The sequence below is a fragment of the Hydra vulgaris genome, chromosome 05 (genome assembly GCF_038396675.1).
Source record: "Hydra vulgaris chromosome 05, alternate assembly HydraT2T_AEP".
Taxonomy (NCBI): Eukaryota; Metazoa; Cnidaria; class Hydrozoa; order Anthoathecata; family Hydridae; genus Hydra; species Hydra vulgaris.
Window position 1 is genome coordinate 9,565,001 of NC_088924.1, and position 26,394 is coordinate 9,591,394.

The window sequence follows — 26,394 nt, forward strand, 5'->3', positions numbered from 1 at the left end:
TTTTGAGCTTGTTGTAAATAATGCTATGGGCACAGATGTCAAAAGTTTTTTTTACATCAAGTAGAATGCAGAGTTGTTAGTCCTTGGCCTTGGCCTGGCCTTAAGGCCAAAAATTAAAGCCTTGGGCTTAAAAATTTTGGACTTGATCTTAATTGTTTTGGTCTTGGTCTTAAAAAAAATAAAATACATATTTTCTTATTGATTTCGTTGAATTCTGTTCATAACCTTGGTCTATTTTTACAAAATGTGGTTTTATTGTCACAGCACTTGCTACTTACAGTTTTATTAATAATTGGCCTTAACGTAAGGCAAAAATTGAAATGTTAGCGTAGGCCTTGGCCTTGAAACTTTTAATCTTGGCCTTGACCTTAAAACTTTTGTCCTTGGCCTTGCTACTTTTGGCCTTGTTAACAACTCTGGTAAAATGACTGCAACAATTTTATTTTGGTTTCTATAGCCCGTTATTGTATTGAGAATTTTTAAATTAGTATGTATTGCATTGCAACCCTTTTTGAAGCCAAATTGATTAATCGGAATAATTCCATTATCATCAAGATTTTTCTCAATTTTATATATAACAGCTTTTTCAAAAATTTTGATAATGCTGGTAATATACTTATTGGCCTGTAATTCTCCGTAACAGTTTCATTTCCTTTTTAATAAACAGGTTTTATCATAGCTAGTTTTAATTCTTGTGGGAAACATCCAGTACTAATAAAATCATTAATCATTTTTGTTAAAAAATGAGTGCAACCTGATATGCAATGTTTAAAAAACTTATTACTTATTAGATCAAAACTACAACTACTTTTTGATTTTGAATTTTCAAATTGATTCATTAGATACTGATTTTAAATCCCAAGTAACATCATGAAATGGAAGATATTTGGAATAGTTTAGGAGGTTAAAGTTGTTTGGTCTAAGCTCAAGCGAAGCATCAGTAAAGTGATCTATAAACAAGTTTGCTATTTCCTGCTCCGATTCAATCAAACATGAATTTTTTTCAATTTTTATCAAATAATCACTTTTAGTAGATCATTGAAGGGAATTCTTTAGAACAATCCAAGTTTTCTTACTGTCTCCTTTACAATGTATCAGCTGTTGCCTAAAGAAGTTATTTTTTGGCTATGGATAGTTTTTTTATATGCTTTTTTTTAATTAAAAGAAGTTTTAAATCATCTTTTCTTCTAACCTTTGAGCTTAAATTTGTTATAAACTTTCTTAAATTGTGCAATTCTCTGGTCATCCATTTGTTTTTCGATAAAAATTGCCCGTTACTCACAACCTTTTTTTCTAGCGCTGCAATGTCTAATTTAATCTGAATTTTGTTGATAAATTTGTTATAACTAAATATAATCAAAGCTGTCATTTGTGAAGTAATTGTCCATTTTTGACTTTATTGTATTATAAGATTCTCTGTTTAGTTTCCTAAATTTCCGCTGAATTATTTTCCTATCAAAGTAGTCGTATATTGTGAATAAAACAATTAGATGATCAGTTATACCGTAATCATGAATTTCAGCTGTAACATTAGATTGATTCCTAGTAATTAAAACTTGATCAAAACATGTAATAGACACTTATCTAGTGGAGCCATTAATTATATTAATGAGGTTGTACTCTTGCAAGATAATCTAAAGGTTGTATTCTTGCAATGTAATCTAAAGAGGTTATTGAGTTAAGAAAGTCGATGTTGAAATCACCACAAAATGTTTTGTTGGTCCTATTGTTTTCATTAATAATTTGTTCAATTAATTTCAGTTTCTCTTTCTCATTACCACCTGGAGGCTTATAAAGGTAAGGTCAGGGTTGATATAAACTTTTTTTTTATATTCGTCAATTTGCTGGCTTCTTTAATTAATTATTTCAACCATAATTATTTCCAGGTTTCACTTTTTGAATTAAAATGTTGATGACATGTAATTTTGTCATTATCAAGTTTTAACGCTGCAAAAATTTTGTTTACTGCGTTTTTATCGTTGTCTATTTTTTTGTTTACATCAGTTTCCTTTGATTCATTAACGCCATATTTTATTAAATTTTTTTCTCTCTTCGTTCTTTCCAAGATTTCTATAGAGAAAGCATTTAGAATACTAGCCTCTTGGTTGTTTATCTTAGGTTTATCAGCAGTAAAATGACTGCTAATCAATACTTTAGAACTTTGGCTATTTATTTTTCCATTTTCTAGTTCAGCAACACCTTTTTCTAGAAGTTCATTCCACTTTAGTAATCGTGTATTAAGATTTCAAGTGTTTTAAATTTCTTATCTTGAAGTTCTTTATAAACGTTAAAATCACAAATTTGAACATTAACCATTATTAAATTATTTTTAAATTTTTGTACAAATTTAAGTATAGCAAATAAAACACTTCTTCGTGCTGTAAAGGCGGAAGTCATATTATTGTCTGAGTTGTCATATTTTTTACAGGATAAGCAAAGGGAAAATGTGAGTATTCGTCTACAATTGTTAGCATATTTTGTTCAGGGGTTGAAGAAGGTAATGGACCTTTGAAGTTAATAGATATATGTTCAAATGGAGTTGCTTTAATTAGGTATATATTCTACAATCTCTACATATTTGTTTTACATCTTCTACTGAATAAGTGAGGTTTCTTGATTGAATAAAATGATGGAGGCTAGTAACACCAGGATGACAAAGTGCAGGATTGCAAATCATATAATGATTCTGAACTTATTGCTGCACATCTAACACGAGTAAATGTATCTGGACTACTATTGCATTGGCCAGGACAATAATGGATATCATAAGAATATGGAGACAAGGCTATTCTCCAGGGTTATTTTCAAGGCTATTCTCCAGGATTGGCAAAGAACCAAACCCAAAAAAACTAATCTTTAAAAAAACCAAAATATATTTGAGTTTTTTTAAAAATGTCCTATTTTACAACTGATAAGTCTGATTTTAACTCTTATAAATGCTTTATTATCAACCAGTGCAACTTTTATACTGTAAATACTCTTGTAAATACTGCATTTATATACAAAATGGTATATAATTTTTGGCTTGAACTCCTTACAGTATAATACAGTATAATTCAAAAAACCGATCAATCTTTTTTTGTAGCAAGTTGGTAATATATTATTTTTTTAAACCATATAGCAAATTAAATAGTGAAAAATATTATTGAAATATGTATTAAAATATTAAGTTAGTTAAACATTTATAAAGGAAATACAAATCATTCTATTAACTAAATTTCAAAGTACAAGATACTACTAGTTATTTACTATCTTTACTCTCCTCTATCTCTCCTCTTAGATCCTCTATCTCTCCACTATCTCTCCTCTATCTCTCCTTTATCTCTCCTCTATTTCTCCTCTATCTCTCCTCTATCTCTCCTCTTAGATCCTCTATCTCTCCTCTTAGATCCTCTATCTCTCCTCTTAGATCCTCTATCTCTCCTTTATCTCTCCTCTATCTCTCCTCTTAGATCCTCTATCTCTCCTCTATCTCTTCTCTATCTCTCCTTTATCTCTCCTCTATCTCTCCTCTATCTCTCCTCTTAGATCCTCTATCTCTCCTCTATCTCTCCTCTTCGATCCTCTATCTCTCCTCTATCTCTCCTTTATCTCTCCTCTATCTCTCCTCTATCTCTCCTCTATCTCTCCTCTTAGATCCTCTATCTCTCCTCTATCTCTCCTCTATCTCTCCTCTATCTCTCCTTTATCTCTCCTCTATCTCTCCTCTATCTCTCCTTTATCTCTCCTCTATCTCTCCTCTTAGATCCTCTATCTCTCCTCTATCTCTCCTCTTAGATCCTATCTCTCCTCTTTTATTTCCAAATGACATATATAAAATGCTTATATTTCCAAACAAGCGTTTTATATATGTCATTTTATATTAGCATTTGATCTTTATTTTTTAAAACTTTTATTGTAAACTACAAATTTCAGTACAAAGCCACAAGCAAACACTATATATAAAAATTGTAAAACTTTATTCACAGTCTAGAAATGGAAAATTCTCAGGCAAAAAAAAAAATGCCACAGTTTACTAGATTGTGGACTCCTTGTTAAGTGCATACAACTTTAAAACATAAAAAAAATTATGTTATGTTCAAGCAAGTTTGCAACATGTTTGCTCATTTAATGAGTGAACATGTTGGAAACTTGTATGCACTTCACAAGAACAAGATTTGTTTGTGAAAAAGATACTCATGCTCATCTGTCTATTTTACAGGTTTTAAATATTATATATCAACTACAAGTTCACAACATGTACCGTCAACAGGGTGACAGTACATGTTGTAAACTTGTAGTGGACTATGAGCAACGGGTTGAAAATGAAAATCAGTACCAAGTTTGCTATAAGGTAAAGAAACACACACAATAAAGCTATTTATTGTGTTACTTTGATTCAGTTGCATAACTCAGGTGATAAAACATCTTCAAGGAAAAAAAAGAGAATCTGATGTTGAAGACACTGTAATGGTTCTTAACAAATTCATTTTAGATATTCTTAAGAACAATCTAAGCTTAGGAGGTTTAGTTTTCATTCAGGAGGTTTAGTTTTCATTGTTGTTAAAGCTGCAAACTTTATGAATGGTTTTTTCCCACTATACTTAATGGTAATACTCTCATGCAACTCTTGAAAATCTGTGCCAAAAAAATATCTATACATAAGTTATCTAGCTCATGCAACTTGGCTTGGTTATAGATTTTGTTTTGAAGAGTTATTGAAACATAACAATATCCATCTGATTTTGCTGATAAAGAAGCTGATGCCATCTCAATTACACTCTGTTCATAAATAACATCTAAATTGAGTAGAGCCACTAGTTTATTGTTAATGAAACTTTTGTTTGTACTCCCACTATCAATTAAAGCCTCTGCTTTATACTTATTAATAATAGAGATGTTATGACTGACTTTGAAGAGAGAGAATTTGCTGAAGCTGATATGGTGGCACAGAAGTATACATCATCAATTTTAGGAATAGCAGCAGAAACATTAGATGATCTGCAAAGTTTTTAAAATGATTAATCTTTTTTTCATTTGTGACAGATAGCTTCACGAGCCGGACATTTAGTACATGGATGTCTGATGTTTCCACAAAACCAGCACAATTGTTTTGATTTTACTGTAGTAGCTAAGTGATTATCGGTTGTGGATTGTTTTTGTAAAGATGGATTTGATTTCCTAATTAGAGGCAGAGATTGGTATGGTCAATTGTGAGTATAATTTTGAATTTTGTTGGGCCACATCTAAAGATCTAGCTTGGTCAAAGGCTGATGATAGATCTAATATCTTGTTTTCTAGTAAATGTTGGCGTATAATGTTGGAGAGTAAGCCATTTATAAATGCATCGCGAATTGTTTCAGATTTGTATTGCTCAACACTTACAGCAGTGAACTTACAGTCCTCAGATTAATTTTTAAGTTTGTTTAGGAATTGATCTATCGATTCACTCAGTTTCACTATGGTTGTATGTTTTTGCTGCATCTGGTGAGTTTAGTTTTATACCAAGTCTATCAGGTTTCATGAATTGCTCCATCTTTCTTTTATTTCATAATAATATTTTAGCTCTTTTGATTGTAAAGAATAACCAAATTAAATATCTTGGCTCAAAAGTGCTATAATTATACTAGTCTGTAACAAAATAACAAAATACATAAAGCGTATATAGTATAACACAAAATGCATTTGTATACATAAATATATTGATAATGATATATATGTTTATCACATTAACACCCTCACTACCAAATTTCAAAAACTATTGTGTAAATTAACCCGATATTGCATAATGTTGCCAAATGGCAGCACATCCATAAAAAACAGAAAACTTTTGTTTTAAAATAATATCAACTTTGCAGAGATTTCTCTTTAATTTATCATCATTGCTTGTTTTTAAGTTGTTACAACTTGCGTTTGAATTTTAAACTCTAAGTTTAATAATTTGCATTGTGGTTGTCCGTTTTTTTTTAATTTAAAAAAGATGTGTGCAATATAGGGTTAAGAAAAGAGGGTAAGTTTGACAAACAACATATTTTAAAATGTATCCATCAGATTGTGTGCCACCTAAAATATATGACTATTAAGGCGCACAAATGAGAAAAAAGATTACCCAATACATCCTGTTGTATCAACAATCAACAAACCTCCATATGGAACATCCAGATACCTTGTTTATATTATTTAACCAACACTAAATAAAAACAAAAATAGACTTTATAATTCGGGCATTCTAAATCATGCCAAGGTACTTTTGATTGGTTGCATCCCAAAAACATATCTATTACTCCAGAGTATCATGTTCGAAAAATTTGAGAATCACAGAGCTAAAGTTTGACAAGAGTTATGAAGTGGCAAAAAAGTTCTTAATTGGAATGATGGTGATAACACAATAACAAAAACTTGGGGGCCATTTTTTATTAGATTGGTTGATGTTAACATTAAAAAAATATTTTTTATATTTTATTATGCTCTTTTTAATGTTATCTTTTTAATGGTTTGTTTTTATTATAATAATTTTTATTTATTATACCTGATGACATTTATTAAAATAAAAACAAATATATATTTTTTCAAAAAAATTTATACCCAATCATATTTATTGAATTGTACATATATTAAATTCTACATATATTGAATTCTACACATACATAGGCTTTTTAGACCTAATTTTAAACAATTTCAGTATAAAATTCTGAATCACAATCAATCATTAAAATAGACAGATGGATACTATCCTAGCACCTTCTTTTGAACCATTTTTTTCACGTTGCACTTTATCTAATTTCAAAAACACTTTTTTCTAGTATAATAGTAGTTTTTAGTAAGTAAACTACAATTCATAAAAGAAAAAAGTTTTCACTCAATTGACATGTCCACTATGTATATGATTAGCTGGACATTAAGGGAAAATGTTTGAATCAATATGTCCATAATTATTCTGTAGCAACTTTTCTGTGACTCCTCAAAGTCTAAAAGAAACTAAGGTCTTGGTGGCTTTTTTTTTTTTTTTAAACCCTCTCTTAACCAAATAGCTCTGAAACAAGTTAAAAGAAATTGCTTCTTATAATGACTAGATGCTAGGATTATATATTATACTATATATTATATAATCTAAGTATATTTTATAATCTTTAATATAGATATATCAAAGTAAGTCTTTACTCAAATATAAGTTGCTGATTTTATGCCACAATTTCAACTAGTTCATCAAATCAGGTCTTTTAAATCAAACTTTATGCTCTTTTTTATTCTAAAATTTTCAATCTTTCTCTATTATTTCAAAGTGAAATTGACTGCCCCTAGACTATGTTAATTTAATTTGTGTATAATGTAAGTTTTTTATTTTTTATCAGTAATTTTTAAAAATAGAGTTCTGGTAAAACTTTCTGCAGTGGATTCTGAGTTTGCAAACAATGTTGTGATTTAAAAGTTATAAAGTTCCATCATTTTGAAATACTAAATAAAAAACAACTTGACTCCCACAACATTAAAAATTTAATATGACCAAATAAATAAATTTATAAAATTTAATAAGATATATATATAAAAAACCTTCAACATTTTTTTTTTTGCGTTTATTTTAAAATTACAAATTTTGTGATTATTTTGTTTACACATTTGCATATGTAAATTATGAATTTATTATCATTCGAGGTAAATAATTTACCAAGAAAAGATAAAAATATTTTGTTCAAGATAGTAAAAAGATAGTATATCAATAATTTTGTGATATTCGTTGCTTTTTGTGATATTCGTTGCTTTTTGTGATATTCGTTGCTTTTTGTGATATTCGTTGCTTTTTGTGATATTCGTTGCTTTTTGTGATATTCGTTGCTTTTTGTGATATTCATTGCTTTTTGTGATATTCATTGCTTTTTTAACTATGTTAAAAAAGTACTAGTAAAATAAAAGAAACTAAGAAAAAAAATAAGAAAAAAAGAAGATAAGAACTTTTATTAATTTATATTTTATTTAGTTTTTCTTTAAAATTATTTTGGAATTTATAAATTTTTTGAATAAAAAAAAAAAAAGTAGTTTTAACAATATTTTCAAATTTATATATACTAACAACAGTTTTGTTTGTATATATACAATTAACTGTTTGTATATATACAATAGAAAATCAACTATTTGCGATATATATATATATATATATATATATATATATATATATATATATATATATATATATATATATATATATATATATATATATAACAAAGAATTTTTTAGTAACAGTATTGCACATTGGTGAGTGTAATACACATAATTTTTTTTCATTCTCTTTTTTTTTTCATTTGTTAGTGAATCGTCCAAACCTATTAGCGTTTTGACCGGAATTGATTACTGGCTTGATAATTTGATGTGTAATGTTCCTGAACTTATTATGTGCTATCATCTTAATGGTATTGTGCAAAAATATGAACAATTTAAAACTTCCGAACTCCCAAACTTAGAGGGGAGTAGTTTTTCTCCTAAAGTGATATGCGATGTGGCGCAAAATATCTTGTCTTTCTTGAAATCAAATTGTACAAAAGAGGGCCATACATATTGGTTGTTTAAAAGTAGGAAAGATGATGTGGTAAAGTTATATGATTTGACTTCTATTGGGTCTGGTGAAGGACATAAGGATCCATTTAAAGTCTCTGTTGCAATGTTACTTTATAGAATTGCTCGCAACATGTATAATTCGCAAGATTATGATGACAAAAATGATTTAAAGCTTGTTGAAATGTTGGAGAGTTGTATTTGTTTGATTAGTAATGAAAATGAACCCACACTAACATTTGATGCTGGCTACTTGTTGTCTCAGTTATACAGTAATAGTTTACTAAAAAACAAAGAACACAATGATGAATCTGATTCAGAATCAAGTTTTGAGGATGATGAAAATGATAGTGAAAATGAAAAAGTAACAGCTCCAGTAACCATATCACCTGTTTCTACAATCTCTGTCAAAATGATGTGTTCTTCTTCTTCCAAAGCAAAAAAACCTACCTTACCACCAAAGCCTATGCCACCTATATCTCTAGAAACGAAGTGCAAAAAAGCCATTGTTCATATTGCAAGCTCTCTGTCTTTGCTCTCCAAAATGTCAAACTATGCAATACCCTCCTCAAAAAATACTGATGCAAAATTATTACTATATAACAATGATAATGACAAGGACACACAACCATTAACTTTAATTAATCAAACTGTAGTTGAGCAAACAAGAGATATAAAAGATGATGTTAACTCAAGAGACAACCTTTTAAAATTGGCAATTTTAAATTATGTTGCACTTGTTGACATCTATATTTCGAAAAGAAAGTTTGGCCATGGTCTTCGCTTTATCAAATTGTCATTTTTATGTCATTCATGTATGCAACAAAAGTCTATGGTTGTAAATGGTTTTGTAAAATTAATTATGTATTATGCAGATATACTGACAATCATGTCTAAAGGTAACATAAACATTTCTTCAGAGATGGAAGATTTTTATGCTATGAATGAGCATGACTTAAAGATTTCTAACATTGCAAGTTATGAGGAATCTGTTCATATAAATAAAGAATCTAAAATTGATGTGGAATCAATCCAAAACTGTTTTAAATTAAAGGAAGAAGCTCTTTTAGTACTATCTGCTGAGTTATATGAAGAGGCTCTTTTAAAAGCAGGAGGAAACGCTAAAACTAATGTTACTTTTGGAAATGAAAATGTTACTCAGGTTTTTTTTTATGTGGCACAGTTTATGTTATTTTAATTATGTAATTTATGTAATTTTGATAACAAGAAATTTTTTATTTATAAAAACAATCTTATGACATAAATTAAAAATGAGTAGTTGTATAAATTCAATAGCAACTTAAGAATCTAATGTAATATCAAAAATAAGTTTTGCATGAATTAAATAATTTAAATATATATATATATATATATATATATATATATATATATATATATATATATATATATATATATATATATTTATATTTATATATATATATACATTATATGTATGTATATATATATATATATATATATATATATATATATATATATATATATATATATATATACATTATATGTATGTATATATATATATATATGTATGTATATATATATATATATATATATATATATATATATATATATATATATATATATATATATATATATATATATATATATATATATATATATATATATATATATATATATATATATATCAGGCTTTGTTTTAAATAAAAAGGGCTTAACACATTAGCTCATAGTGATTTTGACATCATAAAATTATCTTTATTTTTTTATTTTATTTATGAACATTAACTTTTTTTAAACTACTGCAAAACTAGGGTTGCCAGATGGTCCGGCATTTACGAAAGAAAACATACTAAAAAAATTTATTTTTAACAGGTTTGGCACTGTATTCTCCTCTGTAAAAGCCGAATGCCTAGCAACCCTACGTAAAACAAGTTTAATTTACTAATTAATAAAAACATATTTAGAATTGTTAACTTATAAATGTATATATTGTGGATTGTCTATTTTGTTTTAACTTTTATTGTTTTTTAATATTAAATAAATTTATTATTACATTTTTTATTGTTATTAGGCATAAATTAATTTTTTTATTTTTTCTACATTTGTATAAATGAATCAATTATTATTTCTTAAAATTGCAGCAAATATCAATTCTCTTTCACTTTTAAAAAGTTAGGCAAAAGTTAAAAGTTAAACAAAAATAGTTGAAGTTTCCAAGTACCATTTATTAAAAAATATATGCCAGTGTGCTTTCACTTGCCTTAAGACAAAAAAAAATTAACATATGTTTATACAAAGTGTGTTATAACATGTTTGTTAAAACAGTGTTATAGCATGTTTAAAATATAAGGAAATTTCTGTTTTCACTTTTTTGATATTGCACATCTGTTAATTATATAAAGCTGACTATTATAAAATTTTTATTTTCTAAACTATTATTTCTTATAAATATAAATGATGACATTGCAAGAGTTATATTGCTTCAAGCGTAAATACTTGTGATAATTAATTAAAATACCTCTATAGATATAACTCTGTTATTAATTTTTCAATATAATTGTTCAAGGGAGTTTAGATTAAATATATTTGTTATTAAATCGTCGTTATTAAATATATTTACACTTGATAACATTATCAAGTATATTTATTCCAAACACCCTCAAAAAAATTTTTCGAAAAATTAATAGAGTTATATCTATAGGAATTTATTTATTTAATTATAAATAAATAAACTCTTTATAAGATGTCATTTGCTTTATAAGATGTCATGCGGTAGTGGTGTAGTGGTAAAGCGCTCGCCTCATAAGCGAGAGGTTCCAAGTTCGATCCCCACCACGTCCCTGGTAGTACCGCGCTCAACTTGTTCATCCGCGCAGCAACCTTGTTCGTCGAGGTTCGTGTTTCGGAGTTATAGAGTTGAGAGAGGGTTATAACCACTATTAAGTAGCCTCCTCATCTGTAGTGGCCTTCTTGGCCTTGAGGAGGCGAATAACAAAAAAAAAAAAAAAAATGTAAAGTTTGTAATAATTTTTTTTTAATTTTTTTGATAAATTAATTATTATAACAAAACAAACAAAAAAAGTTAAATTAAAATATTAAAAGAGGCGTTAATATAAAATAAAATTTAATGTGTATTATTTTTTAGCTAATATATATATTTTTAGTTTGGTAATAATTTTGTTATTGCTTGTTATGAGAAATTGTCTAAATAAATATTCTTGGGCAAGATGATTAAGAAGTTTTTTTATTAAATTTCTTTTATGATTTCTTTTTTTAAGAAATCATAAAAGAAATTTAAGATTTCATTGCTTTTTATTAACTTATTACATTTGTATAGAGCGCTAATATCAAATATAATTGTCATTCAAACTTTTAAAATGTGGATCAATTGAAATGGCTTACCACTTATGTTAATGACTCAATGCGTACGTAAATAGTGTGCCACTTTATGCTTTAAAACAAGGCCTGTATATAATTATACTAAAAATAAAACTTATCTTACATAAATAACAATAATTTAAAAAGATATATGTTTTTATTTAGATAGTAGACCTAACCAGGCGGTTGGGAAACATACGTAATGAACTTGGTGTTATGTACATGAACCAAGCAGCTGGTATGGCAAAATTGTATGGATATCCAATGGATTCTGAAATTCAATTATGGAGAAAAAGTCTATCATTTTTGGAGCAATCTGTTCAAGCTTTTAATATAGTTAATGACAAGTATCTTAGTTACTTATTTTTATCAAAATTAGTTCTATTATATATATATATATATATATATGTGTGTGTGTGTGTGTGTGTGTGTGTGTGTGTGTGTGTGTGTGTGTGTGTGTGTGTGTGTGTGTGTGTGTGTGTGTATCTGTGTGTATATATATGTGTGTGTGTGTATATATGTGTATATATGTGTGTGTGTGTATATATATAGATACATATATATATATATATATATATATATATATATATATATATATATATATACATACATATATATCAAATATATATATATACATATATATATACATATATGTGTGTGTGTGTGTATCTGTGTGTATATATATGTGTGTGTGTGTATATATGTGTATATATGTGTTTGTGTGTATATATATATATATATATATATATATATATATATATATATATATATATATATATATATATATATATATATATATATATATATATATATATATATATATTATATATATATACAGGAGCTATTCTAGACCATTTTCGACAGTGTCGACCATATTTGGCCGCCTAAATTAAAATTTGAGGACCTTTTTTTTTTTTATGTTTTCTACGGTTTTTTTCCTGAAAAAATGATGGGTTTCTACTAAATTTCTCTGGATGAAGGGGTACCGCCTCCCAAATTTTTTTCCTAGAATAGTGTTCTATATATATATAGTGATACTGTTTTGTGCATAATACTATCAAGAAAGTGCTCTTTATCTTCTATAGCATGTTTATATTTTTCTTTTATAGCGTATTTATATAAGCATTTGCTCACTAGTTTTGCTTATCTTTATAGCATACACGTTTTTTGAAAAAGAAGAAAAAACGAAAAATAATGAAAGTAAAGATTGCTGTCCCATGCCAATCCCTCAGTCGATTTAAGTTATATATATATATATATATATATACACCCACACATACACACAAGCCTTCCAGAAAAGCGTGTGCGGTTGTGCACTTTGTACACCCACGCTTAGATTTTTTTAGATAACTTGACCACATTTTTTTATAGTAAGCGTTTTAAGAATTCACGGCAAAATAAAGCAATAAGAAACTAGAGAATAAATCAGCAATACTCAAAGAAAAGAACCGAAGACCATACAAAATAGAAAATCTAAATTAAATAAGCTAAAAAAGATTTATTAATAAAAAAAAAAATTGTTTTCAAAAAAAATATACCAAAATATTTACTGTTTTTGTTTTCTTATTTTTAGAGCGTTTGTTATTTTCAACAACCAAAATTTATAAAAGTCGAGGAAAAAAGTATATAAGAATATAACCAAAATAAAAATATTTTTTGGTATACAATTTATTTCAGTCAGTATATAAAGGAAATACTTTATAAGTTGTGCTAGAAACACAGACTTTTAAATTTGTTTTTCAAATGTCTTTGCTAAACTTTAATGTTTTTATCAATGCACAGGAAAGCCAGAAAACTAATTGCTATTTATTTGTGAAAAATTTTATTTATTTTTAACAAATTTTTCATGTAAAAAAATGAAACGATGCTGCAAAATTTTGTGGGCTAGTGCATTGTTAATTTACTTAACTTTCTTAAAGAAATTTTTAGGAGCCTATTTAAAACTTTTGTTTAAGTTTTTAAATACATTTTTTTCAACAGTGCAATCGTTATGATCAATATCTTTAGTAATTCATATTAACATCGGAAATTGGACAATAAAAAATAAACAATTTCATACATGCTTCAAATTCAGTAAATACATTTATTAAAGAAACTATGTCATTCTTTTATTTAACTTATTCTGTCATTAACAAAATTTATAAATCAAGTAATATTTATTACAAATAAATATCAATTTATTTTCTTATATAAGTATTGAGAAAAAACATCAAATATAGCAAAAACTTTTGTAAAAGCAAAAAGACATAAAAGTGAATAAACGTATAAACATAATAAACGAATAAACATAAGAAAAAAAAAATAAACAAAATTTCTTATAGTTCTAGCGTACATAGCAAGTTAGTTTCTTGACTGATAAAAATCGTGAATAAATTGCATATCAAAACTTTCGACTGTTGTTAAACTGTTATAAAAGATGTTTTTTTTAACAACTCTAAAAAAATAGAATAAAAAAGTTTTATGAAAATTTTATAAAAAAAATTTTAAAACTTTAATTTTACAACATAATTATTTCTAGATAATAAAACTACTAAAAAAACAGAAACAACAAGTCAACAACATCTAAAGAACATTTCGATATAGTCAAAACTGTTTCAGTTACAAAACAGTCAAATTTTTTTTTCTCTTTTGAGTTATCATAATACCTGTCTTTTAAGCAATAAATTTAAGTAGATTTGACTATGTTTTTATTTCTGTTTTAGAAAAGACCACTCTCCAATTCTTTGTATTAACTATAACTTAACTATTCAGAATGACTAAAAAAAAAAAATCGAGCTACATCGGGGTTTTTGTGATTTTGTGAACTCGCCCCAATTAAATTGTGATAAATGTTTAAGTTTTATGTTCATTTTTAAATATTTTAAGTTGTTTCATTGGATTCGTTGGCCCAAAATATGTTAAGGTACAAATTTTCAGCTTTCCAAAACACATCTAACAGAAACTAGGACCTAAACCATTTTTAAAAATGGCAGATTTTTGTTGGTGGGTAAACTTAAAATAGCTATATCTTAATATCATAGGAACCAATTGAAATTAGATGATAAAATTTTCAGGATGTTCATAATTTACTAAAATCTTTAGGTGGTTTAAACATCAGCAAAATCTGAGCATTTTCAAAAAAATTTGATGTTTCACATGGAATCGTCCATATGTGTGTGTGTGTATGTATGTATATGTATAGATAGTTGTGTGTGTATATGAATATATATACATCAGTATCCAGGCCAATTTTGATGCCAGTATATTGGTATGGGTGCCCAAATTTTTAGCCCAAATTCCAGCTCAAAGTATTTTAATACTTATATAAGTTTGTTTTTTAGAGTGTAGAGGCTATGTTTGACTGTTTTAGTAGCTTTTTAAGGTTTTTTGCGCCAATTGATACTTGAGATTTGAAAATATGTTGACACTATCGATTGTTAAGTCGTCTGCTAAAAAAAAAAATTAATGCGTCCGCAGAGGTATGACTGCTATACATGAAAACTTTTTGGATACGTCACTTTATATATATACTTATATATCTATATATATGTTTGTTTGTGTGTGTGTGTGTGTGTGTGTGTGTGTGTGTGTGTGTGTGTGTGTGTGTGTGTGTGTATATCAGTCTTGGTCAGGAAAGCCTTTATGACCATGTTAATATTAATTGTTTTGATGATTTGACCACAGCTCTTTACATATCAAAAATGCGCGGAGTAAAAAAGATTTTTTAGTTATGCAATAAAAATTAATAACATAAGAACATTTATCTTTACAAATTTTTTTATATTAGAAAAATCCTTTTAAATATAGTAATAAATTACTGATAATGGTTTTTTCTTCAAGTATTAACAAAAATTGTATATAAATTTTTTATTCATGTTACATAAATTATATAAGTATGCATTTTGTATAATAAAAAATATTTTTTTAAAAATAAACTAATTTTAATTTTATAAATGACAACTGCTTTAGACAATGATCGTCTTTTTAAAGAACTTTATATAAGAATCATTAAAGTTAATACACTTAAAAAGATAAAAAATTTTATTGAAAAAAAAAAAGAATTGAATATTAATTTTTAAAAATCTTTTAAAACAAAAGTTTCTTGAATAAATTTTTTATTAGAGTTATTAAAGTTAAACTATCATTTTTTTTAAATGTCTAAGTATTTACAATCATGTATATTTATGGAAACTTACTATTTTTAAATAAGTAAAAAAACAAATATAATTTAAATTGTATTAAATGTGTATATTTTTTAAACAAGCGTTTAAACAATCTGAGTTGTTACTTTATTTATAAGGGTTTCCCGTAATATTATTAAAACATTTGCAAACATTTGAAGGGCACAGGGGAAGAACCAGACATGTCCAAAATCTACAGGGGAAAAAGTAGACATATACCACATTACTCACCCCGGTGAGTAATGTGGTGTTGATTCAAATTACTAGGTCAGCCAATCAGCGTTTAGCTTTGGCATAATAACAAAGTGCGTGCAAAATGACAGATTGTTTTGACAGTCCAGTTGTGACTAAAAAGCCTCGAAAGCAAAAAAATAATGGGAGGAAAAAAGATGCAGCAAAGATTAAACACATAAAAAATCACACATCAGGTGAGGACTGCAAATGTAGTCGTCTAAAATGTTTTGAACAGATAGATGAAGCTGCAAGACAATCACTTATTGAGGGCTTCAACGCATACTCAAGCAAAGACAGCCAAGATGCTTATCTGTCTACAATGGTAATAGTTCTCCCTGTAAAACAACGTAGGTGTAGGAAAGGTGCAGACAAAGATTCCTACAAAACTAAAGAGATGAGCATAATGTATGTTGTAAAAGTATCCACAGAAACATCAGTTGAACCAGTGGTAGTGTGTGGTAATAATTTATAAAAATAAATCAAAGTTGAATATCTAGAATCTTTTATCACTGGTCAGATAACTCAAATTTTTCTTCTATTGTTTTAGAAATTCAACACCTTTTTTTCAAAACTAATGAATCTATAAAATGTTTAAAACTCCGTGAACAACCCTTGTGCATACACATTGATACCCATTGATTTTGTCTTTCACAGCATGGCACAATGTCACCGTATTAATCATTAAAAATTAAGAGACTTTTTTTTCAATCTAATCAATCTATCACACGCATGTTTCAATTGCTTTGCATTAGGCTAAGCGTTTCAACTTAAGCTATTCTTTTTTTAGAATAAAAGCGATCAATAGTCCTTGACTAATTTTATGCCTTGATAATGTGATATTATTTATTTTTTTTCGCAGGTTAGCTATGATTCCTACAGGAAACAGTTTAACACCAAGTTTAGCATTGGATTTGGTTACCCACAGAAGTACACTTGTTCTACATGTGACAAATTCATTGTGAAGTTGCAGCATGTGGATGGTGACATCGCCGACGCCAAGAGCAATGGCAGAGATGTTGCTGGTCTGAATAGCAAAAAACTGAACTATTAACAAACCTCGAGCTGCACAAACGCAAGACCCCTACATTCTACAACAGGAAAGCTGCAGCTAAGGAAAGGACAAGAAAATGTGACAAGTTTGAAGCAATCTGCTTTGACTTTGCCAAAAACCTACAAGTGCCAAACAAGTCCACCAATGGCGTTTACTATCGCAGGCAGCTCAGCCTGTAAACGTTTGTAACCCATGTATTGTCAACTGATGAAGTGTATATGTATACATATGATGAAACAGTAGCACAAAAGGGTGTTGACAACGTTTGTTCACTTCTTGCTGACTTCACCCGCAGCCACATTTCTGAAGCCATGGACAAAATCAATTTCTTCTGCAATGGGTGCAGTGGACAAAATAAAAACTACATATTGATAAGGTTCTTATACAATCAGGTACATGAGCGCAAGAGATTCAAGTTAGTGAAAATCACCTTTTTCATTAGAGGCTAATGGAGTGCGATTTCATTAGAGGCTAATGGAGTCCTAAATGGAGTGCGATAGAGACTTTAGCAACGTCAACATGGCAAAGAATGTAGACTTGCCAGAGGATTGGTTTGCAGAATTTGCAACTGCCCGATCATGTGTTCAACACCTTTCACGGCTACACAGGACATGTTCTTTGCCTACACAAAGTACTTAAGACTTTCTTTCAAAGCTGCATGCTCTATAAAAACACACCCAGTCAGGGAAATCCACATTTTGGACTCCCGTCCATTGCATTGAAAATGGTCCTCTGCCCATCAGTTCAGAAAAGTATAAAGACCTTTAAGTATTGAAAAAGTTTTGCAGCCCTACAAATCATCAGTTCTTTGATGAGCTTCCTCATTGTTGATCAGACACTGTTAGAGCTATTCCAGGTCATGAACTCAGTGATTCGTCAGAGAATGAGGATTGAATTGGTTATGTTGAATCCCTTGTTTCATTAAAACATTGCAACTGTAGCTTGTTTTATTTTTCTTACTTTGTTCTTGTGTGCTGTTTGTGTATGTTGTGCAGTTGTCATGAAATTAAGCTTTCTGTAAATCACAAAAAATGTCTCGCTTTGGTTGATTTATATGGATTTTTTTTTATTTGTAAAGATTGATTTATATGGCTTCTAAGTTCTAATGTCATTGTTTAAGCATCCCAAAGCATAATAAGTAAATCTGTAGAATAAAAAAAGCCTATTTTGGAATATCTTGCTTTCAGGGGGAAAAAACAGTCATGTCACAAAACCACCTCTTATGTGATTTTTTAGTTTAAATCTCATCAGTCATTAAAAAAACATACAAACTTTATTATTTCTAGCAATGATATTGGTTCGCCTTGCCGTATGCTGAATCTCAACTTTGTATTCTGTAGCTTAGATCATTGAAGAATGTTTAAACTTTTAAAATGGGTTTTCTCAAAACTTGCAAAATTTGACTTGTCTGCTTTTTCCCCTGTGCCCTTCCTTTGCAATTGCACATCTTCCTGATCAAGAATGGTAAATATATATATATATATATATATATATATATATATATATATATATATATATATATATATATATATATATATATATATATATATATATATATATATATATATATATATCATTCTTAATCAGGAAGGTGTGCAATCGCACCTCTTTGTATGACCATCCAAATAATGTAGAATGTAGAATATGAACATGGCTGTTAACAGAAAAGGATTATATTGTGTAATTAAATTACAAATTTTATAGAGAAAACTTGGCTTTGGTTTATTCAAACAGCGGAAAGTTAATGTATTTATGTGCTCAAGTCTATGGAAACATTTCAAAAGAATCTCCAAATGATATTAGAGGGCAATTTACTCAAGAGGAAAAGACATATTTTGGAAAGGTAGTTTGAAAGAAATTTCTTCTTTTTTTTTATTTTTTTTTCAAGACACGTACTTATAATTTTTAAAAGATATTGAAATCCACAAGGCTTATACTTAAATACAAGCCATATACGAATGATGTAAAGAACACATAGTTATGAGCTAAATGAATATGCTGCAAAGTAAACCAACAAATATTATACAAATAGTTATTAAATAAATTACTCTTTAAAGACTTTTTTAACTGAAAATTATTCTTCAAATAGTTTTTCAGGTACCTGGACATACAAATAGCATTGGAATAAAATGATAATAATAGATAATAAAGATAAAATAATGCAGACTTTACAATATATATACTTAAGTCCTAGGTAATAGAAAAAATCTTTTCTAATATATCTTTTTCTGCTATTACATTCAAACTTTCACTAATAAAATCATATAATTATAGTGGTGGAGGCTTTAATACATACATTGATTTAGGGTTGGTGTTTGGGTGGGTAGTGTCAAGGTTTTTAAGGTGATCTATTACAGTAAAATCGATTTTTCTTGTTAAGATTTAGGATTTTTTTAAATTAAATACCCAGAATGTAATTGGTTCTTATTCTCTGAGCTGCGGGCTTGACCAATTTTGTAGAATTTCTTTGTACTGCTCTTGCTATATACCTTTCCCTATGTACAGACATCCAGTACCCTTTCTGCTAATGACTGATCAGATCAGTTTTAACGGCATGCCAAAATGAAACTTTTTTCCATATATATATACAGTATTGTGAAAAAGTTAAGAACCACAAAAAAAACAAATCATACTTTATTTTTATTTTTAAATTTTTTTTTAACCCAATATATTTTTCTGGTAAAAAGAATAATAATAATAAATTTTAGAAAATAGACAAACAAAATAAAAAATAATAGTGATAAAAACTTTTAAACAAATATAAAAAATGTATTTAAAGTTTTATAGGTAATTTTTATTTTAAAAAAATTGTAAAAAAGTCAAGAACCACAGAATAAAAAACGATAATTTTTACCACCTAATACTGCGTAATTCTACCATGAATTTTTAAGCACTCATTTATACGATTTGGCATTGAGTCTATTAAATTCTCTAAAATATGTTTGGGAACATTTCCAAGTATTGCTGGTAAAATGTTGTGCAACTCCTCAAGGCTCCTTGGTGCTTTCTTGGCAATCTCTTTATCAAGCCAACTCCAAAGATTTTCAATGCAATTTAGATCTGGGCTATTTGGTGGCCAAGTTAGACGCTCAATATTTTTACTTTCGAACCATTCAGAGACAATTTTAGCCCTGTGACATGGTGCATTGTCTTGCTGAAAAATGAACGGAACGCTTTGCTCAAGTGCATCAATTGACGGTAACAAGTTAAAATATCGACATAATAAGTAGAGTTGAGTCGACCATCAAATAATTTAAACATACCGAGACCATAATATGTCATGCAGCACCATATTCCAACCGACCTGCTACCTTGTTTTGTTCTTTGAACGATACAATCGTGATTATATTTTTCTGAAGGCTGCCTGCGAATCATAATTCGGTTTTTTCGGTTATCAACCTCGATATTCATCTCATCACTGAACATTACTGTCCTCCGTTTTTGTTTAGACCATTCTTTGACGCTTTGGCAAAATTCTTTTCGCTTTTTTATATGTCGTTTGGTAAGTCGCGGTTTTAGAACAGCTTTTTTCCATAACATATTGTTAGCTAATAGTTTCCTACGCACAAGTGATGCCAAGGCTTGACGTCCATTTGAAAGCTTCCATTCCCTTCTTAATTCATGCGACGGCATGGTTCGATTTTTCTTTGCCAACCTGATTAAAAGGCGATCATCATTGGGTGTCGTCAAACGCAGTCTTCCAGAACGATGGCAATCAACGTAAGATTTCGTCTCTTTGAATCTTTTGATGATTGTTAGCACCGAACTATGTGATCGCTTTACTATTCTTCCAATTTCGCGAGCGGATTTACCTTCCTGGTGAAAATGCACCACTTTTACACGATCTTCATAGGTAATAGCTTTTCTGCTCATTTTTTCAAAAGGAAAGAATTTTTTTTTGTTTGAAATTAAATACTTTTTTTAAAAGTATTTAAAAAAATTAATTTTTTTCAAATGTTTTTATTGGTTCTTTGGTAATAACTCAGGTCATTAAAAGAATATTTTAAAAAAAAGGGAAAAATAGATTTAAAAAGACGTTTCCGCCGCATTTAGCACAAAAAATTCTTTGTGGTTCTTAACTTTTTCACAAAAAAAATATAAAAAAAAATTAACACAATATTTAATCCTTATTTTTTATAGGTTCTATTAACTAACTTTCAAAAAAAAAATTTTTTTCTTTTTTCTTATGCTAAATTTAATGTTTGAAAAAAAAAGACTATTTTATTATCTATAGAATAAAAATTAATTAAATTTATTTGAAAAAAAAATTTTTTTTTATTTAGTGGTTCCTAACTTTTTCACAATACTGTATATATATATATATATATATATATATATATATATATATATATATATATATATATATATATATATTTTTTTTTTTTTTTTTTTTTTTTTTTTTTTTTTGTTATTCACCTCCTCAAGGCCGAGAAGGCCACTATAGATGAGGAGGCTACTTAATAGTGGTTATAACCCTCTCTCAACTCTATAACTCCGAAACACGAACCTTGACACCACTACCGCATATACCGCATATACATATACATATATATATATATATATATATATATATATATATATATATATATATATATATATATATATATATATATATGTATATATATATATATATATATATATATATATATATATATGTATATATATATATATATATATATATGTATATATATATATATATATATATATGTATATATATATATATATATATATATAAAGATATATATATATATATACATATATATATACATATATATATATCTTTATATATATATATATATATATATATATATATATATATATATATATATATATATATATATATATATATATATAGATATATATTTTTTTTCTTTATGTTAGTTCACCTCCCCAAGGTCGAGAAGGCCACTACACACGAGGAGGCTACTTAATTGTGGTTATAACCCTCTCTCAACTCTATAACTCCGAAACACGAACCTTGACGAACAAGGCCGCTGCATGGAGAAACAAGTTGAGCGCGGTACTACCAGGGACGTGGTGGGGATCGAACTCGGAACCTCTCGCTTACAAAGCGAGCGCACTACCACGACACCACTACCGCATTAATACTACCACATTAATACTAATAATACTGATATACTACTGTGATCAAAAAGTAAAGTGAATTTTTTTATAAAATGAAAAATCTTTATTTATTCTTCCAAATTTGTATCGTCCCCCTCAAAATAATCCCCCCTCCCCGGCCCCAATGCACTTTTGCCAACGTTTTTTCCAGTCTTCGAAGCATGCCGAAAAGTCCTCGGTAGGGATAGCCTTCAATGCGCGTGCCGAATCATGTTGGATCTCTTCAATGGACTCAAAACGATTTCCCCGGAGTGGTCTCTTGAGCTTTAAATTGAGCAAAGAAGTGCTATTAAATAAATTTAATAGCACTTCTTTGCTCAACAAAATTAGACATCGTGAAAATCGCCGAATGCACTTTTGGTACTTCAGAAACAAGCGTAAACAAAAAAAAATAATTATGAGTTTGACATGTAATTTGGCGCAAATGTTAATGACATTCCTACCAACTTAAAAATAAAAAAGATTGGACGATTCGAATAAGGCAGGAAGTTTAAATTAAAAATTCACCTTACTTTTTGATCATATATATATATATATATATATATATATATATATATATATATATATATATATATATATATATATATATATATATATATATATATATATATGTATATATATATATATATATATATATATATATATATATATATATATATATACATATTGTAATTAAATTTATTTGTAATTAAAGTTATTTTATTAACGCGTTAAAAATCATACAAACAGTTTGTTTTTTTCTCACTATAACAAAAGTTACAAATAAAATCTTAGTTCTTATTAAAAAAATCATTTTTATTATTTTCTTCAAATATGAACTAAATTTTATTTTGAAAAAAATATTTTTTTCATGAAACGTAAAATATTTGTTTATTTTCTTATGATTTTATATTTGGTTTTTGGTTATTTTATTAACTGTTAATACATTTTTTCTTATTTAATTTGTGATCTCTTTTTAATAATGTTTTTAAACAATAAAGTTTTTTTTTGTTATTTATCAGTTACCGATAACATATTCGTGATCATAATTTATTTTCGTAAATTAAATGAACGTCATTAAAACTTTACGTTATTGAATTAACAATAAACAAAATATCTTATTAATGAACTATTTACATCAAAATAAATCGTGCATTTTTTAAACTTATTATGACTAAAAATAATTTTTATATTTAAAAGGAATTTATATATTTAATTCCTTAAGATAAAACTTAAAACACTTTTTTTTTAACTAATTTTTAATAGCAAAAAAAAAATTATGAAACAAACTGTTTCTTTAACAAAAAAATCTATTATTTTACAATTGCGGTTAAATTTACTTACGACTTTATTTCTTCTGAATAAACGTCACGTTAACGGTATTCAAAAGATAATTTAAATATTCTAAAAGATATAAGTTTTTGCGTAGCGCAAAACTGCTGAACGCGTAGGCAATTCGCCTTTTCGCAAGCAAAATGCGAGCTGCGTAGTGCTTCTTAACAAGGCCTGATATATATATATATATATATATATATATATATATATATATATATATATATATATATATATATATATATATATATATATATATATATACTTATGCATGTATGTATGTATTTATGTATATGTTTATGTAGGCATTTGAATACTATAATAAAGCATTGTCAATTTTGCAAAAAAGAGATTATTCTTCAGTAATATGGGAAAACATTTCAATGGAGTTATCAGGATGCTACTTTAATATGGGTTGCCTAATACAAGATCATGCTCCTTTAAAGTCTAACGCTGAAGAAAATGTGAGAGTTATTCTTCTGTTTTTATATATATATATATATATATATATATATATATATATATATATATATATACTTTTTTAAATGTATTATTTAACCTTTTTTTGGTTGAAATTTAATTATTTTTAAAAATTGTGTTTAACTGTTATTTAAATTTTTATTATTTTTTTCAAAAGTTTATTAAGCTTATTTTATGCCTTCACTCAAACTGTTTATACTATTATCTAAATCACACAATAAAAAATGTAATAAAGACTTACTTTGAAATATATTTTTCATTTCCATATTTATAATTTCAAATGTTTTACATTTATAAGAGGAGGATGTCATTTTGTTTGAGTATTTTTAAAGGTAGGGTATGATGCAACTTAATCTTTTTCTCCCTACTTGAATAATAATTATCCCAAAAAAATTTCTTATCTTTTTAATTAACACATTGCATGCAGGACACGTATTAGTATGTTCTCTGATAATTAATGCTTGAGCATAGAACATGTACTAGAATATTTTCTGAAGGCTGCTACCTCAGTGCTTGTCCTGTACTATCACAGGTTAGTGTCATTTTTTTCTTCTGTTTTTCATCTGTGTTTTAGTGTTCGAAAAAATCAATTTTAATTTAAAATTAACCTTTTATTTATTTTTGCAAATCCGCTGCGAAATGCACCCGCAAGCAATGTGTTAAAATTTATCTATATACAATTTTCTTTCTGCTTTTTCTTTTGCCTACACATTTGTGGTTTGGACTGGCTTCTATAATGCAATTTTCTTATGTAATTATAAAGTTATTTTTTCAACTTGATGTCCTTCCTTGCCTTTAATTTTTAAAATACTTTATTGCAATACTTCAACAAAAAAGATTAAAATCAATCATTTAATTTTAAATCAAGGTTTAAGAGTCCCTAAATTAAATTACAAATTTTATGAGTATTTTTTCTCTTGAGTAAGTTTTCATTTATATTTAAATAAGAAAATGGTGTTTTGGAAACCTGTCCAAATCACACAAGTATGTCTAGATGTTAAACTTAAAATATATGTGTATGTATTTGTATCATTTAGATTATTAAAGATGTTTCAAGTGCATTTATGAAAGCATTACAGTTTTCTGAGCCTTTACTTCTTGGATCTTCTGACAAAAATCAAGTTTTATTGCGTGTTGGAGCTATTCATCATAGACTTGGTTCTCTTTATCATCATATGCTCAGAAATCAGGTATTTTTAAATTATATACAAGTAATATAATAACATAAAGAAAAATTAGTGATGTAAGGTGATGTTAGTTTAATGGTCTTCTTCCTAGATAAAATGTTTAATTGTTTGTCTTTTTCATATGCATGTATGTATGTGTATAATTTAAACCTATGCATTTATTTGTGCATTTATCCACTTATGTTTATATGCGGTTATTTTTATACTAGATTTCTGATTCTGATAAGAAAAGTTATCGGTCCCTGGCTGAACTTCACTACAAGAAATTTCATCAAGTTCTATCTGCTGAACATTTTCCACTACAAGTTCTTCAGGTCATTGTTGAAAGCATAGCTTTATATGATTATCTTTTACAGCAACACCATTCTTGGAAGTATCTTAAAATAAAGTTTAATATTCTCAACGAAAACACACAATTAATCACATGTCTTCAAAACTTATTGATAAAAGTCTCTGATACCAAACCGAAAATATGTGATGCTGTCATTGACATTGATGAATTAATGAAATTGTCTTGTATTGTCTATAATCAGCTATCTTCAACATTCAAAGATACCATTGTTATGTCAAAGAAAATGAAACGACTTGAAGGGTTAGAGATAAATGCTTTGAAATCATGTTTTGAGATTATTTTACGAAACTCTATAATTGATGACACAAGCATCACAACTATGTTAGAAAAACTACTTCTAATTTTATCAAAAATATCGGAGAAAATTCTGAATAAAAGTTTGCATAATATTGACTTAAATGAGACTTCTCATTCATGAAAACAAAATAATATTGACTTAAATGAGACTTCTCATTCATGAAAACAAAATAATATTAATAATAAAAACATTTTTACATCTATGTATAATAAACTTATTAATTTTCACATTTTATGTTATCTGTGTTTATATATTTTAATGTTCTTATTTTTTGTATTATAATATTTATTTTAAGAAAATTTTATTTGTTCAAA

At 27.4% G+C, this 26,394-nt stretch overlaps 1 protein-coding gene across 1 annotated transcript in view; it reads left to right on the forward strand.

Annotated features, from left to right (window-relative positions):
• The window catches only part of LOC136071838 (erythroid differentiation-related factor 1-like), a 44,684-nt gene extending 18,290 nt beyond the window's left edge, over positions 1-26,394 (forward strand). The window contains exons 5-10 of the mRNA XM_065797315.1: positions 8,284-9,688; positions 12,049-12,230; positions 19,033-19,171; positions 24,069-24,227; positions 25,281-25,433; positions 25,640-26,394. Of these exons, the coding sequence (XP_065653387.1) occupies positions 8,284-9,688; positions 12,049-12,230; positions 19,033-19,171; positions 24,069-24,227; positions 25,281-25,433; positions 25,640-26,200 (2,599 nt within the window). The 3' untranslated portion in view covers positions 26,201-26,394. The remainder of the gene's footprint in view (positions 1-8,283; positions 9,689-12,048; positions 12,231-19,032; positions 19,172-24,068; positions 24,228-25,280; positions 25,434-25,639) is intronic.